Here is a 22,323-nt window from a genome sequence, read left to right on the forward strand (position 1 = left end):
TTCTTTCTTTCTTTCTTTCTTTCTTTCTTTCTTTCTTTCTTTCTTTCGATTTTATTTTTAAGTAATCTCTACACCCAACATGGGACTCAAACTCACAACCCCAAGACCGAGAGTCACATGCTCCACTGACCCAGCCAGCCAGTCACCCGCAGACCAGTCATTTCTTGAAATGTCCCATGGTGTGGTCGGATTGTTTCCTCGCGGTTAGAATTCCGCTGAAGGGGTCTTGTGTCCCTGCCTTGTGCCCTGGAGGTGCCTTTCCCTTTTGTGACCCGTTTGTGATCCGGTCGTCGGTTCCAGTCTTTCCTGTTCGTGCAATCTTTGCATTTCTGGGTGTTCTTCACAGGCTTGGGCAAACTCGAAACGGCAGAAACCCCACTCCTCCTCTGACTCGCTCGTCAGGACACATTTGCTGATTTTCCCTGGAGCCCATTTGCACAAGCCAGGGGGTGACGGGCCGAGGGAAGGTTGGGGCGGAGGCAGGTGCCCTCAGGAGATGGACGTCCAGGCTTCTCTGCTACAAGAGAAGGGATAACGAAATCCATGCTTCAGTAATTTTGTCCCTCCCACCGTGACGGCCGCCGGCCTCGAGTTAATTCACCTGAATCTCCCTTGTTTTCGTATTTCCTACTGAACATTGTCCAACAGGTTCAAAGGCAGAATCCTGTAATGAACCCTGGACCCACCAGCCACTGCTTCCACGAATCAACCTTCTGCCATTCTTTTTAAAGCTTATTTATTTATTTTGAGGGGGAGGGGGCAGACAGAGAATCCCAAGCAGGTTCCCCGCTGTCAGCGCAGAGCCCGACGCGGGGCTCCATTTCCCGAACCGTGAGATCAGGACCTGAGCCGACATCAAGAGTCATACGCTCTACCCACTGCGCCACCCGGGCTCCCCTCTTCCTCTGCTCTTTATGTCCACAGCGGCTTCTGTGGCGAAGTTGGGACTTGCCCTGGAGGCAAGGCCACGTTCACGTTTGGCTGGGTGTGTTTCTGGACCCCCGCGGGCCGGTGGTGGGAGAACCGTTCCAGGCTCCTGGCCGTGTTGTGACCCCCTGTTAGTGGCTGGGGCCGCCCTCCCAGTGCCACATACGGGGCAGCTCGAACAGTAGGAATTTACTGGAAAACTGAGACCCTGGTGTCTGTCCATGGTGTGCGGGCAGCTGTCTTCTCCCTGCGTCCTCGCGGGGTCTTTCCTCTGTATGCGTCTGTGTCCCCATCTCCTCCCCAACAGGTCCCGTTGGCTGAGGGCTCAGCCTGGTGACCCCGTTTTACGTTTCTTACCTCTCCAAAGGCCCTGTCGTCAATTCCAGTCACATTCGGAGGGCCTGGCGATTAGGGCTTCGACATAGGAAATCTGCAGGCACAAGGTTCATCCTCCTGAGGGCTCCCGGATGCCCTTCACAGGGTGAAGTGGGCCAAGGTGTCACAGGGCTGTATCCAAAGCGACAGCGCCAGCCCCCAGGGCCCAGGGCGAGTCTGTCCTGCTCCTGGCCAGAAGGCCAGCAGTGGGCCCTTCTCTGCTCTCAACCTCTCCTGCCCAGACCAGTTTCCGGGACGGGTCTGTTCCTTCTCCTGAGCAATGCCAGTCATGTTTGGGCCTGAGGGTTTCCTAAGAATGGCAGGTCTCCAAGCACCTACCTGGAGACCAGCGTGGGTAGGCGCTGAGACAGAAGCGTCCTTAGCCTTCGGCCTCCCGGGCTCCCGGTCTGTGCCAGCACCACGCGGAGGCCTTTACAGGTCGGAACGTCCAATCCTGTCTTTGCCCCATTTGACAGCTGACAAAGCTGAGGCACAGAGCGGTTCAGCAACGTTGAGCGGCCGTGTCTCTTCCTTCCAAAATAGCTGTTTCCTCGCACCCCTCCTGGGGGGCTCAGTGCCCTCCGAAGGACCCGATACCCTTTTCTCACAAAAGCCTTGGCGTTCCTTCCTTCTTCCTCCTTCCGAACAAATGGTAAAGCCTGCCACCTGGTTTTACCGACAGACACGCACAGATCGAACATACTTTCTGTGAGAGGACGCACAGAACAGGGGTGCCCGTCAAGTGGAACGCTATCTGCCACCATAAAAAGGAATAAACTACTGAGTCCTGGTACAACGTGGGAAATGTTATTTTGAGAGAAAGAAGCCAGACGCAAGAGGTCACCTGCCGTATGATTCCGTTTGTACGGAAAGTCCAGGAAAGGCAAATCCGTGGAGACAGACAGATTAGCGGTTGCCTAGGTTGGGGAGGAGGGATGGGGGTTGGCTGCTGATGAGTACGGGTTTCTTTCTTTCTTTCTTTCTTTCTTTCTCTTTTTTTAAAGATTATTTATTTATTTTGGGAGAGAGCCATCGAGCAGGGGAGGGGCAGAGAGAGGGAGAGAGAGAATCCCAAGCAGGCTCCGCGCTGTCAGCACAGAGCCCAACGTGGGGCTCGATCCCACAAACCATGAGATCGTGACCTGAGCCGAATTCAAGAGTCAGACGCTTAAATGACTGAGCCAGCCAGGCACCCCCTTTTTAAAAACATTTGATTTTATTTTACTTTTTCTTTTAAGCAGGCTCCACTCGGAACGTGGGGCTCGAACTCATGACCCCAAGATCAAGAGTCGCATGCTCTACCGACTGAGCCAGCCAGACACCCTGTTTTCTTTTTGTTGTTTGTTTTTTGTTTTTTAAAATTTTTTAATTTGCATCAAAGTTAGCATATAGTGCAAAAATGATTTCAAGAATAGATTCCTTAATGCGTCTTACTTATTTAGCCCATTCCCCGCCCCCCCACAACCCCTCCAGCAACCCTCTGTTTGTTCTCATATGAGTGAAGTCATATGATTTTTGTCTTTCTCTAATTTCACTTAGCATAATACCCTCCAGTTCCGTCCACGTAGTTGCAAATGGCCAGATTTCATTCTCTTTGATTGCCGAGTAATACTCCATTGTATATATATCACATCTTTATCCATTCATCCATCGATGGCCATTTGGGCTCTTTCCATACTTTGGCTATCGTCGATAGTGCCGCTATAAACACGGGGGTGCGTGTGTCCCTTCAAAACAGCACATCTATTTCCCTTGGAGAGATACCTAGTAGTGCGATTGCTGGGTCGTAGACTAGTTCTATTTTTAATTTTTTGAGGACACTCCACGCTGTTTTCTAGAGTCTAGAGTGGCTGCACCAGTTTGCATTCCCATCCCTGTTTTTGTTTTTGTGTTTGTTTTTAATGCCAGCTCTTCCATTGTATATTTTTTTTACCCTCCCATTTCAAAATAGCTTCATCGAGGTATAATTCACGTGTTCTACAATTCACCCCCTTAAAGTGCACCGTTCAGGGCCTCGTTAGTCCGACCACAGGGCTGTGCAATCATTACCACAGTCGATGTTAGGACATTTCCTCACTGCTAAAAGAAATTTTAGCGCTCACCGCCCCTGGCAACCAGCAGTCGACCTTCTGCCTCTGTGGGTTTGCCTCCTCTGGCCTTTTCATACAGATGGAATCGTACGATATGTGGTCTTTTGCGTCCGGCTTCTTTCCCTTAGCATCGTGTTTCAAGGTTCACTGACGTGGAAGCTCATGGTAACTCATTCCGTTTTATGGCCAAATAACATCCCACTGTATGGATGGACCAGGCTCTGTTTCTCCATCCGTCAGCTGATGGCCACGTGGTCTTTACGTGTACAAATCCCTTTAGTGTGATGAGCTAAGGAGAAAAGGATGATTCCTTGCAGGACGTGCTCTGGGGTCAGGGCTCAGTGCGAGTATGGGATGTCGGTGGGAATTTTGACCATTTACCATGTGCTCGAGGCATTTCATATGAGTATCCCGCTTAATGCTAAAATACCCAGTTGGGGTAGATACTAGTACATGCATTTAGTTAGCGGGAGCTCTGATACGTATCATATGTGTGTATACATACACACACACACACACACACACACACACACACACCCGTGGCTACGTAGCTAGCAGTAAGAAACAGAGCTGGGATTTGAACCCAGGCCCTTAAACTCAGCCACACGCACTCTCAGCCAAGCCACAGATCTAGCACGGAGGTTACTGGAGTCCTGTCTCTCCTGGTGGCTGATTCAACCCTGCTGTCTTTCCCCTTGCGCCCTGGAGCAGTGATCCAGCCGTAAGGTCTGATTCAAAATGCTGTAGCCAGGGCTCCTGGGTGGCTCAGTCGGTTAAGTGCCCGACTCTTGATTTCGGCACAGGTCACGATCCCATGGTTTGTGGGTTCGAGCCCCACATCGGGCTCTGCGCTGACAGCGCAGAGCCTGCTTGAGATTCTCTCTCTCCCTCTCTGACCCTCCCCCACTTGTGCCCTCTGTCTCTAAATAAATAAATAACTTAAAAATAAAAAATAAAATGCTGTAGCCATTTCACTCCAAGGCATTGATCACCCGCATGTGAGCCAAAGTGCACAAGTACAGGGCTCCCCTGTGTCACTCCCCTTTGCTGCAGTAGCGTGGGTGGGAATAGCCTAGGTGTCCATGGGTAGGGGATTGCTCAAACATCTTTAAGGAGAACAAGGCAGCTCTGTACGGTCTGAGGCAGAGTGTCACATGAGAAAACCGTGCATAGTCACTGGCGCTTGGAGGAAGAATGTTTGTCTGCTGCTACTCCCCCGGTGCATCAAAGGGAAGCCACAGAATAACGACAGAGCCTCCAGAAGGAGATTTGCATTATGGGGAGTGAGATGGGAGGGTTAGTTTTCACTGACTTCCCATTTGCAACTTTGAGTTTTATACCATGTGTACAGAATAGCACTTATTAAAAGGAATAACCGGATGAATGAGACTACACCTCATAGAGCTGTTCCTCTAGCCTGGTCTTTCTCTGGAATCACCTGTAGAGATCAGGAAGCCCTCCGAGGACCTGGGTCCTTAAAGCCAGGTGGACATGGGTCTCTAGTGTTTCCCTCATGCCCGGGAGATGTGATACAGCTCACATGTGAGAGCCACCGCCCTCCCACCCTTCCTGTCCCAGGAGGCAGCACCCAACGTCCAGGCGGAATGGGAGGGGGTGGAAACTCCCACCATTTAAAAATGAGAAACCAGGGGCGCCTGGGTGGCGCAGTCGGTTAAGCGTCTGCCTTCGGCTCAGGTCATGATCTCGCGGTCTGTGAGTTCGAGCCCCGCCTCAGGCTCTGTGCTGACGGCTCAGAGCCTGGAGCCCACTTCCGATTCTGTGTCTCCTGCTCTCTGCCCCTCCCCCATTCATGCTCACACACACTCTCTCTCCTTCAAAAATAAACATTAAAAAAATAAATAAAAGATAAAGGTGAGAAATCAGGCAGAGAAAAGAAGGAGACCCTGAGCTTGACGTGGGCAGGAGGGCTTCAGGAGAAGTCAGAGGTGGAGTGGATCAGCTTTGTGGGGACCTCCTGTCTCCCCCTCGGCCTGTGGAGGCCTGAGCAGATTTCGCCCAGCTCCTGGCCCACCAAGCTCATGTCTGTGCCCAGGCTACTCGGCCACTCCTGCTGTGTCCTTCATCCCTGGCCGGCTCTGTTTTCCCACTAACGCGTGAACCAATGGCCCTGGCTGGACCAGGAGAAGGGGGCGTTGTCCCAGTCAGTGGTAGTGACCACTCTCTTGTTTTTGCAGTTCCTGACCAGGCTGACCGAGAGGTTCGTGCTGGGGGTGGACATGTTCATCGAAACGCTGTGGAAAGTTTGGATGGAGCTCTTGGATGTTCTTGGACTTGATGGTATGTGGTGGGGGGGGGGGGGAAGGCATTCATTGAAGGTGCTGTTTTATTCGAGTGGTGATCAAAGTGTGGACGCAGTACCCATAATGGGTGACACACAGGACCCCTTGGGGGGGATAGTGAGGACACAAATGAACACTTAAAAAATTTTTTTTAAGGTTTGCTAATTTATTTACAGAGAGACAGAGACAGTGTGAGCGGGGGAGGGCCAGAGCGAGAGAGGGAGAGAATCCCAAGCCAGCTCTGCACTGTCAGCACAGAGCCCGATATGGGGCTTGAACTCACGAACCGTGAGAATGTCACCTGAGCCAAAATCAAGAGTCGGATGCTTCCCTGACTGAGCCACCCAGGTGCCCCACAAATGAACATTTTTTATTGTGATAGTTGCATAAAGAAAGGGCCCGTCAAAACTGAGATTCACAGATGCTGTTTAGGGCAAGGTACGTGTGGGTAGGGCTGATTCGTCGGCCCCCAGGCAAACCGCAAAAACCAGAGGTGGGGCCTCCGGGGTGTTGGGACCCATCACAAACTCCTACCTACAGTTATTTAGGCACAAAGGGATTTCATACAGAGCTTGAGGCGGTCCCAGAGCCGTGCCTAGAACGCTGCCGAACTGGCCTGCCGTGGGAGTTGCTGCTCTGTGCGGAATCAGGAGGCTACTGCCGGAACGGTTCAATTCAAGGACTCGGCTGGTCCAGGCTGCCACCTCTCCCTCCAGGAAGTCTGCAGCCGCCCGTGTTGAGGCCCCAAGACCACCCCCAGGTTCGGCGAATCACCAGGAGGACTCAGGACTCAGTGTTATCGTCATGCTCACGGCTGTGATTTATTCCAGTGCAAGGACACAAAGCACCCTCAGCAAAAGGGGACAGGCCGGTGGGAGCCCCACAGGAAACCCTAATTCCACCAGCAACGATTTGGTGATGCGTGTAAAGTCGTCATCCACCAGGGAAGCCCGTTAGAGACTCTGCGCCCAGGGTGTTTCCTAGGGGCTGGTCGTGTGGGCACCTTCTGCCCGGCACCTGCCAAAATTCCCGACACCCCGCGGGAAAGCAGGTGGTCAGCATAAGCCACAGAATGTGTGCAAATAGTCCAGGCACAGGGAACCCCCGTTACAGGGAATGGAGGGAAGGCCCCTCCACTATCCGTGTTCTTTCCACCCCCCAAGCAGATAACTCAACTCTCCGTGCGTTGACCAGGCATCCCACGAATTGAACTGAATTCTGCGCCCGGCTACCTGGAGGTAAAATTTCAGAGCGAGCCCGCGGGGTCAGGGCTCATCCCACAGGACTGCCCCCCCTCTTCAGATGCCAGTTTCAAGCCCCCCCTGTGCTTCTGACCAAGCAAGTGGCTCTAGTTCGGAGATTCCCCCTCGTTGGGTTTGATTAATTTGGCAGAGCGGCTCACGGAACTCCAGAACACCACTTACTAGCTCAGCAGTTTATTGCAGGAGGATGTAACTCAGGACCAGCCCGATGGAGATGTTCAGGTGCGTTCTGTAGGAAGATGCACGGAGCTTTGATGTTCCCTGAGCTCCCCATCCCAGAAGCGCCTGTCGGGTTTTTGTGGTGGCTCTGTCACACGGGCACGATTGACGAAGCCATTGGCCGTCGGTGACTGACTCAGCCTCCAGCCGCTCTCCCCTCCCTGGAGGTCAGGGGATGAGTCTGAAATTCCAACCTTCTCCTCACGATGGGTTCTCCGGGTCCCCCATCCTCAGGGCCTGTCCAGAGGTCACTGTGTCAGCACATACTCAGGTGTGGCCGAAAGGACCCTGTTAAGAATTAATCCAAAGGTTCTAGGAGGAGCTCTGTGCCAGGAATGGGGACAAAGACCAAATACACACACACACACACACATACACACACACACACACATATACTTCTTATAAATCACCATATCACACTCCAGAAATCCAAGTTCCCAGATGTCAGCCAAGGGCCATATTAATCCTTTCCGGCTCTTTCTAGAGAGCGGACTCGGGCCTGCCGTGTTAACCCGTTCCTGCACACTTCCTAATTCCGTGTCCTCTCTTGGCCCCTTGTGGTTCCCTGTCAACAAACCAGCCAGGGTGATTTTAGTTTTTATTAGTTCTTTTGTTGCACAGAGTGATTAAAAAAAAAAAAAAAAAAAAAAAAGGATCAGTCGGGTTAAGTCGTTTACCTTAAAACTGCCCAGTGACTTCTGTTGCTCTTGGAATTGACACAGGGCTCCCATGGAGACCGTCGGCTCGAAGGATCTGCCCAGCCTCCCCACCCAGCCCCGGCCTCCGTCCTGTCCTCGGACACATGTTTCCTTTAGGTGTTCCCCACTGGGAGCAGGCCCTCAGCCCTTTGCCTGCTCAGGTCTTTCCCATCCTTGGGTCTCTGGTACATGACACCTCCTCCAGGGGGCCCATCCTGACTACCCCATGTACAGGGACCCTGTTCTCACGCCTACAATCCCTTGTCAGCTGTAATGTTCCGCAGCGTGCACACGCGTGTGTATATGTTTATTGCCCATATTTCTTCCGGAATCAGCTCCTGTGAGCAGGGTTTTGCCCATCTCCCCCAGGCTGCACCCTCCACCTCACTCTGCCTCTGGTGGACAGGATCCTGTCATTAATACAAGTCGGAGGACTCTTGGCCCCTCTGCTTCGCTGCTGGTGGGAGTTCACTTGCGTCCCCCCAAAAGTACCCCAAAAGCTCCAGTATCTATGAATGTGACCTTATTTGGGAATGGAGTCTTTGCAGATGTGATCAAGTTAAGATGGGGTCTATCCTGGATTAGAGTGGCTCCTAAATCCCACCAGACAGTGTCTGGTGTCCTTGTAAGAAGAGGGAAATTTGGACACAGAGACAAACACACAGAGAGGAGATGGCCCTATGGACACGGAGGCAGGGACTGGAAGGACGTGGCCACAAGCCAAGGGTGCCTGGAGCCCCCAGGAGCTGCAAGAGGCAGGAGGGACTCCCTCTGAGCGCTCAGGGAGCACGGCCCTGCCCGCACCTTGATTTCAGAATTCTGGCCCCCAGCGGGCAAGACAGTACAGTCCCAATGCTCTAGCAATGCCACTCGCAGCCTCCTGGGAGTCGGGCTGAGCCAACACACAACCCAGATACGGCAACTGTGTGCAATCCCGCTCGGAGTCCGTATTTGCCACCCGCCCAGATTGTTAAACTCTCGGTATTTCCATCCCTGGCCAACAAGGAGCCCTGGAGAAGCAAACCTGATTGCAAAAAGTTGCATGCAGCTTGGAGCGGAAAGCTGCGGTGGAGACAGCCTCCTGATTACCTGGGAGGGGACCAGAACAGAGTCATTCCGCAGAGGCCCCACATGCTTGCGTTCGTGGGGAGGGCAGCTGGCACGTTCCGGAGGTGAAAGAACCCCTCCCACGTCACGTTCTCCCCTTGTATTTGGCGCATAAACTTCAAAGCATCCAGAGGCCTTTGGGATTTTCAGCTTCTGTTTAGAAGTCTGAGCACGCAGGAGGCTTTACGGGAAATAGCGTTCCGAAGTTGGATGTTCTGGTGCACAAGGTCTCCATGAGCACAATCCTCTAATTCCTGTCTCCAGAATCTCTCGGGGTACCGGTTAAAGTGGAGCCTCCTTAGCCAGAGCCGTCCAGTAGAAAGAGAGCGCCCGATGATGTCACATGCTCCAGTTGCCACGTAAAAAAAAGTAAAAAGAAACCAGCGACACTAACTTAATAAGGTATTTCAGTTAACCCAAGAGATTCAAACTCTTGTCATCTCAACTTGTGGTAAGCGTGTGGAATTATGAATGAGGCGTCTTTACATTTTGGGGGGGGGTGTGAGGCCTTCGTGATCCAGCCTGTATTTGACACAGCACATCCCAGTTCAGACGTGCCTTGTTTCAAGCGCTCAGTGGCCACACGTGGCCGATGGCTCCCATAACGGACACCATGGCGTTAGCCTGCTCTAGACCCGGTGGCTCAAGTCACTCTTCCGGGAAGGAGTTGGAAGGATGCACTTAAAGCCTCGTCCCTTCATCAGGCTGTTTACTCTGTCTGAAGCCTTGGGAGCCGCTTCTGACACACGCACGCTCGTGAGATGCATCAGGGTAGCGCAGTCCGAAAACCAGACTCCCTGCCTCGAGATCCCAGCTCCGCCCTGTCCTTGCTGCGGGACCCGGGGCAAGTCACACTGTGTGCCTGAGCGCAACCCCCCCCCCCCCCCGTGTGGAAAACGCTACGTATCATCAGCACGTCGTGAGGACCAGATGACAATTTGTGCGGAGCCATCAGGGCAGCGCGTGGGCCCGCGGTAAATACCTTGTGACCCCTTCACGGCTGACGGAGGGGATCCGCTCCGAAAAGTCATTCGTCAGGCCCCTGTGGGACCCACCCAGGCTCGATTCCCCATGCCGAGGGCCGTCTGTGTCCGGCTGCACACGCAGCCGGCTTTCCCCTGGCTCTGAATCGGGGTGGACCCCTAATCCGGTAGGACCGGTGACCTCGCGGGGAGCTTGGACCCAGCGGCCCCGGGGAGAAGGCCACCTGAAGACGAAGGTCTCGGAGTCAGGGGGATGCTCCCACGAGTCAAGAAGACCACGGATCGCCCACACCCCCCAGAGGCTGGGGAGAGGCCTGGGACGGGCTGTCCCCCGGCGGCCTCAGAAGGCGCCACCCTACTGACACCCTGACCTCAGACTGTGTGCGAATACGTACGTTCCCATCGCCTAAGCCGCTCGGCCTGTGCTGCTTTGTTGTGGCAGCTCCGGGAAGCGGGTTCAGGCAGGAGTGAGGAGTTGCTCATGTTCTAGGTGCGATTTGTAGGGCCTCCGGCGAGGCACACTGCTTCTTACCCCCCTCGCTGGATTGCAGCGCGGGTTTCAGCGAGGCCGTGCCTGTGTCAACATTCTCTGCCCTAGTCCTAGATCCACCCCCACCGAGGGTCCTTGTCCTCACTGGTCACCTAACTTAGCCCCTTGTTACCCTGATAATAACACGTGGTATGTAGCTTCAGATATACATAGGCTAGTCCGGTGGTTCTCAAAGTATGTTCTGAGGAACCCTGGAGGGGGTTCCTGAGACCCCTCAGGGGAACTGTGAGGTCCCCCCTTCTCCAGCAACCTGTGTGAGGCCAGGCATTCAAGGGATCCTTCGATGTATCAATTCCACGTTGATAATATGTTGCATATGTTGGGCTAAATATCTTTTTTTTTTTTAAGTTTATTCATTTATTTTGAGAGAGAGAGAGAGATCACACCAAGTGTGCATGTAAGTGGGGGAGGGGCAGAGAGAGAGGAGAGACAGAATCCCAAGCAGGCTCCTCGCTGACAGCAGAAAGCCCCATGCCGGGGCTCAAAGTCACCAACTGTGAGATCGTGACCTGAGTCGAAATCAAAAGTCAGACACTTAACCAACTGAGCCACCCAGGCGCCCCTGTTGGGCTAAATTTCTTTTTTATTTTGCCTATTTCTTTTTTGCCCTTTTTAATGTGGCTACTAGAAATATTTGTTTGTTCTGTTATTCATTCATTTATTCATTTATTTATTTAAAGTAGGTATTTTAAGCGTGCCTGGATGGCTCAGTCAGTTAAGCGTCTGACTTCGGCTCAGGTCATGATCTCACTGTTCGTGAGTTCGAGCCCCGCGTCGGGCTCTGTGCTGATGGTGTGACGTCGGCTTGGGATTCTGTCTCTCCTTCTCTCTGACCATCCCCGACCTGTGCTCGCTGTCTCTCTCAAAATAAATAAATGAACTTTAAAAATAAAATAAAACAAAGATTTTATTTTTAAGTAATCTCTACACCCAACACAGGGCTCAAACTCACAGCCCCAAGATCAAGAGTTGCATACTCTGTGGACTGAGCCATCCAGGCGCCCCGAGAAATGTTTAAAATCTATCCGTGGCCCACGTTTGTGGCTGACATTCTGTTTCTGTGAATTCAAAACCAGATCTGAGGATCCAGCTCTCTCCTAACAGCCCAGATATTAAAAAACAAAACAAAACAAAACACAAGAGTTGTAAAAATGCAAAACATCTCACTGTTTCCATCATCGAGATTTTTTGGTTCTGTTTTGGAAATCAGTTATTCTTCTTGAAAAATATATTATTTGTGTTAGCCTGTAATGGGTCCATTGTTATTTTTTTTCCAAATTTTTATTTAAATTCTAGTTAGTTAACATATAGTCTGTAATACTGGTTTCAGCAGTAGAATTTAGTGATTCATCACGTATTATACCCAGTGCTCATTATAACAAGTACCCTCCTGGGACGCCTGGGTGGCTCAGTCAGTTGAGCCACCGACTTCGGCTCAGGTCATGATCTCGTGGTCCGTGTGTTCGAGCCCCGCCTCGGGCTCTGTGCTGATAGCTCGGAGCCTGGAGCTGCTTCGGATTCTGTGTCTCCCTCTCTTCTGCCCCTCCCCCACTCATGCTCGCTCGCGCTCTCTCTTTCTCTCTCTCTCTGTCAAAAATAAATAAACATTGAAAAAAAATTAAAAACAAAAACCAAGTACCCTCCTTAGTACCGATCACCCATTTAGCCCACCCCCCACCCACTTCCCTGGGTTCATTGCTGTTTCTAAACGAATTAATAATAACAATGTTTAAAAATTAATTTATATTGGGGCACCTGGGTGGCTCAGTTGGTTAAGGGTACAACTCTTGAATTTGACTCAGGTCATGATCCCAGGGTCTGGGATCAAGCCCTAAGTCGGACCCCATGCTGAGTATGGAGCTTGCCTAAGATTCTCGCTCGCTCTCTCTCTCTCTCTCTCTGCCCCTCCCCCTCCACCTGCACATAATGCGCTCTCTCTCTAAAATAAAAAAATAAATAAAAATAAATAAATTAATTAATTTATATCTTTTGCTTAATTTTTCCGTGAACCCAAAACCCCTCTGAAAAATTAAGACTATTTAAAAAAAGACGGGGTGCCTGGGTGGCTCAGTCGTTAAGCGTCCGACTTCGGCTCAGGTCATGATCTCACGGTCTGTGAGTTCGAGCCCTGCGTCGGGCTCTGTGCTGACAGCTCGGAGCCTGGAGCCTGCTTGGGATTCTGTGTCTCCCGCTCTCTCTCTGCCCCTCCCCTGTTCACACTCTGTGTCTCTCTGTCTCTCAATAATAAATAAACATTAAAAATAATTTTGTTTAAGAAAAATTAGCCTGGAAGTATGAGGTATATTTAAGTACAAAATCATAATGAAATTTGTTGTTGTTGTTTTAATTTTTTTTTTTTTTTAGCATTTATTTATTACAGAGAGAGACAGAGCGTGAGCAGGGGATGGGCAGAGAGAGAGGGAGACACAGAATCTGAGGCAGGCTCCAGGCTCTGAGCTGTCAGCACAGAGCCCGATGTGGGGCCCGAACTCACAAACCGCGAGATTATGATCTGATCTGAAGTCGGATGCTTAACCGACTGAACCACCCAGGCGCCCCGTTGTTGTTTTTTTAACATTTTTAACATTTGAGAGACAGAGTATGAGTGGGGGAGGGGTAGAGGGAGAGGGAGACACAGAATCCGAAGCAGGCTCCAGGCTCCCAGTGGTCAGCACAGAGCCCGACGTGGGGCTCGAACTCATGAACTGCGAGATCATGACCTGATCTGAAGTCGGACGCTTAACTGACTGAGCCACCCAGGCGCCCCATAGTGTTGTGACTTTGAGAAGAATGTTTATTCTTAAAACACGAGAGCCATCAGAATTGGAAAAGAAGAAGTAAAATTATCTGTTTGCAGGTGGCATGATTTATCCGTAGAAAATCCTAGAGACTCCACGAAAACACTGTTAGATCTGATCAACGAATTCAGTAAAGTTGCAGGGTGCAACATTAACATACAAAAATCAGCAGTATTGTTATACCCTAACGATGAATGTATCCGAAAAAGAAATAAAATGATGCCATTTACAATAGCATCAAAAACAATAAAATACTTAGGAATAACCTTAATCAAGGAGGTGAAAGATAAATCGTAAGACATCGACGAAAGGCATCGGAGACAGCGTGAATAAATGGAAAATTATCCCATGTTCATGGATTGGAAGAATTAATGTTAAAATGTCTGTTATTTACCCGAAGCCATCTACAGATTGAATGCAATCCCTATCAAGGTTCCAATGGCTTTTTTTTTACAGATGTGGGGAAAAGAAATCCTGAAATTTACATGGAACTGCAGAGGCCAAAGGAATCCTGAGAAAAGAACACCACACTTCCCGATTTCAAGTTGTATTATAAGCCTCAGGAACCAAAGCAGTATAGTGCCAGCATAAAAACTGACACGCAGACCAATGGAAGAGAATTGAGAGCCCAGAAATAAACCCCAGGGGTACGTGGTCAACTGAAATTTGACAAGGGAGCCAAGAACACTCAATGGAGAAAAGACGGTCACCTTAGTAGATGGTGCTGGGAAAATTGGGTATCCACGCGGAAAAGAATGAAACGAGGCCCCTACCTTACACCACTCACAAAAATTAACTCAAAATGTATGAAAGACTTATTAAATGTAAGGCCAGAAACCATAAAAACTCCATAAAGCTCTTTGACATCGGTCTTGGCAATGATTTTCTGGATTTGACACCAAAAGCAAAAATAAACAAGGAGTACTACTCAAACCAAGAAACTTCTGCACAGCAGAAGAAACCATCACAAAATGAAAAGTACCAGGGCACCTGGGGGGCTCAGTCGGTTGAGCGTCCGACTTCGGCTCAGGTCATGATCTTGCGGCTTGTGAGGTCGAGCCCCACGTCGGGCTCTGTGCTGACACCTCGGAGCCTGGAGCCCGCTTCGGATTCTGTGTCTCCCTCTCTCTCTGCGCCCCCCCCCGCCCCCGCTTGTACTCTGTCTCTTTCTGTCTCAAAAATAAATAAGAACATTTTAAAAAAATTTTTTAAAAAAAGAAAGTACCTATGGAATGGGAAAAACTATTTGTAAACCACGTATCTATTAAGGGGTTAATAACCAAAATCTATAAAGAGCTCCTACAACTCAATAGCGAGAAACCCACAGTGTGATTAAAATATAAGCAGAGGAGGGGCGCCTGGGTGGCGCAGTCGGTTAGGCGTCCGACTTCAGCCAGGTCACGATCTCGTGGTCCGTGAGTTCGAGCCCCGCGTCGGGCTCTGGGCTGATGGCTCAGAGCCTGGAGCCTGTTTCCGATTCTGTGTCTCCCTCTCTCTCTGCCCCTCCCCCGTTCATGCTCTGTCTCTCTCTGTCCCAAAAATAAATAAAAAACATTGAAAAAAAAAATTTAAAAATATAAGCAGAGGACCCATTAGACGTTTTTCCAAAGGAGATATCCAAATGGCCAACAGTTAATGGGGTGCCTGGGTGGCTCAGTCAGTGAAGCATCCTACTCTCGATTTCGGCTCAGGTTATGATCTCACGGTTGTTGCGACCGAGCTCCGTGTCGGGCTGTGTGCTGACAGAGTGGAGGCTGCTTGGGACCCTCTCTCTCTCCTCTTTCTGGCCCTCCCCCAACTCGTGTGCATGCTCTCTCAAAATAAATAAATAAACATTTTTTAAAAACCCCAAAGAACAGATAGCCAACAGTTACATAAAAAGGTGTTCAACATCACTCATGAGGACAATGCAAATCAAAACCACACATTATCTCACACGTGCTGGAATGACCATTATCAAAAAGACAAGAGTTTACAAATGCCGGCAAGGACGCGGACCGAAAGGAACCTTTCCTTGTGCGCTGGTGGTGGGATTGTAAATTGAGACAGTGAAGAAGTGAAACACACACACACACACACACACACACACACACACACACACCATGGAATGTTATTCGGCCATAAAAGAGAAGGAAATCCTGCCTGCCATTTGTGACAACTTGGATGGACCTCGAGGGCATTATGGCACGTGAAACAAGTCAGAGAAAGACAAATACCTGATAATCTCACTTATATGAAGAATCTTAAAAACAAACAAACAAACAAACAAAAAAAAAAAACCAGCAGGGGCGCCTGGGTGGCTCAGTCAGTTGAACATCCGAATTTGGCTCAGGTCACGATCTCGCGGTCCGTGTGTTCGAGCCCCGCGTCGGGCTCTGTGCTGACAGCTCGGAGCCCGGAGCCTGCTTCGGATTCTGGGTCTCCGTCTCTCTCTTCCCCTCCCCGACTCATGCTCTGCCTGTCTCTCTCTGTCAAAAATAAAAATAAACTTAAAAAAAAAAACCCAGCAATGACAACAACTCATGGAAAAAGAGATCAGATTTGTAGTCAGAGGTGGGTGATAGTGGGTGCGGGAATTGGAATAAGAGGATCAAGGTACAAATTTCTAGTTATAAGATAAGTAAGCACCGGGGGTGTAATTTAGAAAGTGAGGACTGCAGTTAACTCTGCTCTATGGTATATATGAAAGTTATTAAGAGAGGAGTAGATCCTAAGAGTTCTCAGGACAAGAAAAAAAGCATTTTTTTCTCTCTTTTTTTTTTTTTTTGTATCCGTATGAGGTGATGGATGTTCATTAAATTTATTGTGCTAATAATTTCACAATCTATGTAATGAGTCATGCTCTTGAACTTATGCAGTGCTTTTTGTCAGTTATATCTCAATAAAGCTGTGTCAGTGTTCACAGGTAGGTGGTTAGGCAGGGAGGTGGCTTTGCAGCACGAGGGCCTCAGGACCGAGGCACCGTCCGTCTTATGGCTTAGGTGACTTCCCTTACCTCATGGCCCAATGTAGCTGCTCCCACTCCCGCCATCGCATCTCCATCGCAGCAGGCAGAAGAAGAAAGAAAGGGCACATTCCTGCTACTTTTAGGAAAGACCCCGCCAAGCCACCACAAAATATCTCCTTGACCGGAGCTTAGTCTCGGAGCTTCAAGGGAGGCTGGAAACGCCTTCCTCCTAGGCAGCCACGCACCCAGCCTACACCTGGGCGTTTGCTACCATGGGAGACAGGAAGGAAGGAGACAGAGGACGGGCTTGTAAGCTCTGCCCTGCCATGAGAGGTGTTTTCAACTCAGGGTGCGGCAGGTGGCCTCGGAGGGTGCCCTGCCTTCCCCCAGGGCTCCGTGTGAAGGATAAACAGGCCGCGGACTTGACGTGCGTAGGGCGGAGACCCAGCGCACCCCCACACCCCACTTGCAGAGAAGCCCCCGGCTCGTGCTGACCCGCCGCTGTTCCTCTTTTCTGTTCCGCAGTCTCGAACCTGTCCCAGTATTTCAGCCCGGCCTCGGTGGCCAACAGCCCGGCCCGCGCCCTCTTGCTGGTGGGCGTCGTCCTCCTGGCCTACTGGTTCCTGTCTCTGACGCTGGGCTTCACCTTCAGCCTCCTGCACGTGGTGTTCGGCCACTTCTTCTGGATCGCCCGGGTCATCCTGTTTTCCATGTCCTGCGTCTACGTCCTGCACAAGTACGAGGGGGAGCCGGAGAACGCAGTCCTGCCCCTGTGCTTCGTGGTGGCCATCTACTTCATGACCGGGCCCATGGGCTGCTACTGGCGCAGCAGCCCCAGTGGCCCCAGCGTGGAGGAGAAGCTGGAGCACCTGGAGAGCCAGGTCAGACTGCTCAACATCCGCCTCAACAAAGTGCTGGAGAGTCTCGACCGCACCAACGGCAAGTGACAATCAGCCAGCCGGCCGGGTCCCCCCGTACCAGCGCCCTGCCTCAGAAAGCAAAAAAGAAGAAGGAAAAAAAAAACGGCAAAGCCCAAACAGTCCTAATAAACATTCCCGAGCAGCGACCGGGGCGCTTTGCGAGGGCATTTCCGGCCACGTGTCAACCCCTGGGACACGTTCCCAGAGGAATGACAGGATCGTTTACGCGGAACTACCCGCGGAGGGTCGTTAGTGGGGGAAGAAATATTTTTTAAAACAAAGGATATAACCATATTAGCTGTATGGTAAGAGTTTATCTGTGCATAGTGCATAAAGTTAATTTTTTCAAGCACTTAAATACATCTTTTGTAAGGTTTTTTAATAAAGGCAGATCGAGTCGAGTTTAATAAAACTTTACACTGAGGGGGAGAATATGCTAATCGGACATTTTAGACGAAGAGTTCCAGCGCCACTGTTTGTTGTCACGGCATAGGGATTGGTGGGTGAGGTCTGTGTGCGTTCTTCTCATGTTCCAAAACCGTGAACTTCGTTTTATGTCATTTTTGGTTGACGGTGACTCAGCTGATGGATGTCGTTGTTTCTGGATGTGGGTGGTTGGGGTCCAGGGCGAAACTAAACATCTTCTGGGTCCTCGTGACCCCAGCCAGGCCCCCGTCAATTATATTTCTAAATGGAGAAAGAGATCGTTATTCATAGAAAACCTGAGATCGTTTGTTTCTGTTTTGGTTTTCCCTTTCTGAACTTTGATGTTTTTAACCTCCGCGTTTTGTAAGGGAAGATCCAAGGACCAAGCAAAGAAATGTCTTTGGAGTTCGATGCCGACAGCTACCTGGGTGAGTGCCAAAACTCCCCCTGTCCGGAGTCTATCTGATGCCCCGGTATCAGCATTCGCCAGCTAGACCTGTAGAGAAAAGGTACGCTCTCGAGGGTTTTTATTTGTGTCACTGTAGTGTGGTTGACTTAGGACCTCGGAATTCAAACAAACTCTAGCAGCTAATAACATTTTCAAGTCTCTTGCTGCTTATAAGGCATTCTCAGGAGCAGTAAGCAGCAATAAACACGCCTTGGAGAAGATCCGAATTCTTTTTCCTGAAATTTTTACGACACACGTGTTACGTGCTTTCTGTGTGAAGTCTGTGGTGCCCTCATTTTCGGCGGCGCCTAGGGGCAGAGAGGGACATACCGGGCAGACAGCGATGGGGGTCCTCGACAGGGGCGCCTTGCGAGGCTGGATCAGGGCTCGATGCACGCGGCCCAGTGTAGGCACCCCCCCAGGCCTGTTGGTAAGCATCAGGCCACACATGAACAAGGAAAGGGATTTCTGGCCGCCACGATCCTTCCCTGCCCACCTACGTGCCCCGGCGGCCCCCCGACAGAGCCTCTGTATGCAGTTTTGCAGACCCCCCCCCCCCCAGTTGGATCGGGTAGAACCAAGACCCCCACGGTCCACGCATCGTTCCGGAGAAACACTCAGCTGTCTGCTAACTCCTGTGCGGTTTCCGTGAAGTTTTACTGCTGGATGCAAGTATCCGGAAAACCGGAGCGGATGTTTCTGAGAATGTTTACGAAACCTCTCTGTGTGAGGTGCACGAACGGGACCCAACCTTTGCAGCATTCGGTTCGCTTCCTGAAACGCATACGTGTTTTCCGGGGTCTGCCCGGGGCAAACCTTTCTCCGGGGGCATTTGGAGCCCGAAGCCGTTGCAGTCAGCATCTTGGAGGCCAGTCTCTTTTAGCACAAGGGGTATAAAAAATAGCCCCGGGGAGGCCATCCCGGCCTGCCTTCCTCTTGTGCGTTTGGCTCTCGTGCATCGGGCGCGTTGAGATCCCAAAACATTGCTTTGCTCGTGTTGGCCAGGGCAGAACTGACGTTTCTCTGCACACAGCTTCTAAGTCCTAAACTGTCACCGGTCTGGATGGAATATCCACTCTGTTCCCCCAGCCGCCTTACCCCCGCGAACCCTGAAAGGCACCGTGCTGTGTTGGGGTCAACAGGAAAACCGTTTTCACTTCCGGTAAACCAAGGGAGGCGCATGTACCTGGGCGCTGGCGCGCGGAGGCCGTAAGCACCAGGTAGAAATCGCTGTTGGTCACATGCGCTGTTTCCGCCCCATGAGCCAAGGGTTGGGCTCTCTGAGGCCAACCTTGGTTTCATGCACTGCGATGAAAGATGGCTTTATTTTTTATTTTTTATTTTTTTAAATTTTTTTTTCCAACGTTTATTTATATTTGGGACAGAGAGAGACAGAGCATGAACGGGGGAGGGGCAGAGAGAGAGGGAGACACAGAATCGGAAACAGGCTCCAGGCTCTGAGCCATCAGCCCAGAGCCCGACGCGGGGCTCGAACTCACGGAGCGCGAGATCGTGACCCGGCTGAAGTCGGACGCTCAACCGACTGCGCCACCCAGGCGCCCCAAGATGGCTTTATTTTTAATGAAAGCACCTACAGTTACAAAGGAGTATCACTTTGGGGCAGAACATTCTTTGGGATTCTGGTAGAAACCGTGGACGTTCGGTCTGAACAACGCCTGCTTTTTAACGCATCCATTTGACTTTTGTTTTGGGGCCTCGTCTTAACCCCAAATAGCTGGGGATTTGGTTTTGTCTCTCTCCACTCCACGGAAGCTTCTTAGGGTATTTGGCCTTTCCCACTACTCCCCGTGTCTTTCTTTTTTTCTCTCTTTTGTACATGGGAAAAAAAAAATGTATTTTTGTACCACATCTCATACCTGGAAGAGAAACCTTTTTTTAATGTCTTCCGGGTTGTAGGACCTATTAGGGCGACACTTCATATTCAGTGTGATCTAAAAAACCCTGACAGAAACGACCGTGGATGGGTTCGAATTAAGACTCTGTTTTCTAGAGATCTTAAACTCGACTAGTTTTTATTTTCCAGTGCCTCAGTAACAACCAACGCCAAGGACAGAAAAGGACCAGCCGTCTCAAAATTGCTGGACTAGAGTGGATCTTCTGGAGTCTGTGTTCAGAGGGACCTGTTCCCTGACGTGCTAGCAAAGACGCTTCCGTGGTACTGTCAGCCCTCCACAAAGGCATTCCCCGTACTGGTCAAGATCAGCATCCCCTGGCTTCCCGTGGGGGGGCGCCCCCCCCCGTTGGCCTCATGTTTCCGTGATAACCCACATCACTTCTGGGGGCAAAACGCAGCAACAGAATTTCTTGAAAGCTGCTCTTGTGAATTGTGCCGGGGTCTTCGTTTACGAAGGTGACTTGGGTGACAGCACGGGGGCTAATCCCGTTGAGAGAAGGTTCTCGGCACGGTTCCCTAAAGCACCTGGCCGCAGCATGCCTTGCAGGGCCTCGCGAAGCCTCCCTCACACGGGGTTGGGACGCGGACTGGGTGTGTGTCTGGGCTCCGTCACCGCGGTGGGAGGAAGCACCGGGTTTGAACATGCCTTACCGGTGCCAGGCGCGGACGTGCAGGTTGGGGGGCAGTGGTCGGGAGGGTTGTGATGTGACTTTGCACGCCCGCGAGGGCTGGCTCGGGGGGAATGTGTAAACCACCTTGATTGCCGGTCTGCCTCCGATTCAGCGGCCTCACGGAGAGGTTAGGAAAAACACGCCAAAGCCAACGCATCCAAAACACGGTTAATACGCCTTGTCGTTAGCGGAAATTCTGAACCGTTTCGTTTCTGTGCTTCCTGGTACTCCCCAAGATGCTTTAGGTGAAGGACGTCTGGTAACTTCTCCCTGACGGGGTTCGAATTGCCTGACTGAACCCAAAAGCCAGCTCCGGCCATCCAGCTGGCTTGTGTTAGCAGGAATTCCTAAGGCCCTGAGGTGTCACCCCCTCGTCCCCAAATCAAAATAGTAATGATAATAGATCTCCATTCCGCAAAGTTTTGTTTACGGTCCTTTGAGTCTTGGACTTTTTGGCCCTCGCTTGTGAGTGGTGAGCGATAGGATCATCTATTTTTTGCGGGGTCTAGCATAGTACCCTTAAAATTAGTAACGGACAGCCGTCGATGTGATATACAGGCTCTGGGAGAAGCAGGCTTTGTTCAGCGTCCTGAGTTTTTTGCAGGAGACACAGCAGGACCAGTTTTTTCCCCTGTGGTGGCATAAAAAGCTGATGGTCACTTGCGTCGTTTACGGGAAACCTGTGGCAGCTAACGGTGTCATCGACCCTATGTCCCCACGTCTTTTCGCAGATTTCAAGGTTTTATTGTGGTGTCAGCTTAACAGTCGCATGTGTGTTCAATCTCTCGGTACTGTGCAATTTGACTGATTTCTTGTGATGGTGACGGTGATTTGTGGTCACTTAAAATCCAGCGAAGCAATCCTTTATTTCCCTCTGAACTGGAAATCATACTAGTGAGGTAACGGTGTCCGTTATCAAACAGTGCGTTTGTGATTGAGTTCATCCTTTGTGTATCTGGTTATCGATTTTATGCAGCATTTGATTTCACGCTTAATCTAAACCCATCGGATTTGAATACGCTGGTGTGTGTGTTTCTGTGCTCTGTGTACATTTTCGTTGCCTAAAGCCTTGGGAAACTGATTCTGTGAGTGTCCAATAGAGACCTGAATGTATAAGGCTTCTTTTATTTGCAAAATGCTAAATACATTCCTCTTATTTATTAAATCACTGGCTTTAGTGTTCTGTAGAGATATTTGTAGACCGATTTCAGAACAGAATGAAAATATTGTGAAAATTGCGGCTCAATAAACGTTTATTGTAATTTCGTTGTACGGGCTTCCTAAATATACGTCATCACTCCTAACCGAGCATTGGTGGAATTTCCCCGACTTTGTGTTGGTTGATTCTGTGATTCTGTTCCCCGGTCTGAGAAATCAAATAATCTTAACGTGTTGGAGGTAGGTAGGGTCACCAGATAAAACATAGGATGCCCAGTTAAATTTGAGTTTCAGATAAACAACAAATACTTTTTAAGTATACATATATCCCAATCACTGTATGGGATATATATATATACTAAAAAAATTTTTTAATGTTTATTTATTTTTGAGAGAGAGAGAGAGAGACAGAGAGACAGAGAGACAGAGAGACAAGGCATGAGTTGGGGAGGGGCAGAGAGAGAGAGGAAGACACAAACTCAGAAGCGGGCTCCAGGCTCTGAGCTGTCAGCACAGAGCCCGATGCGGG

General features: G+C 50.4%; 1 protein-coding gene across 1 annotated transcript; it reads left to right on the plus strand.

The window, feature by feature from the left end:
- Positions 1-5,521: 5,521 nt before the first annotated feature.
- BRI3BP (BRI3 binding protein) lies at positions 5,522-18,019 on the plus strand (the record flags this gene model as incomplete). Its single annotated transcript, XM_040443473.1, has 2 exons — positions 5,522-5,690; positions 16,782-18,019. Coding segments are annotated over 2 exons (591 nt in total), but the record flags the coding sequence as incomplete, so codon positions are not given.
- Positions 18,020-22,323: the final 4,304 nt, after the last annotated feature.

Source organism: Herpailurus yagouaroundi, unplaced genomic scaffold (assembly GCF_014898765.1).
Source record: "Herpailurus yagouaroundi ecotype Mexico unplaced genomic scaffold, PumYag 191, whole genome shotgun sequence".
NCBI classification, from domain to species: Eukaryota; Metazoa; Chordata; class Mammalia; order Carnivora; family Felidae; genus Herpailurus; species Herpailurus yagouaroundi.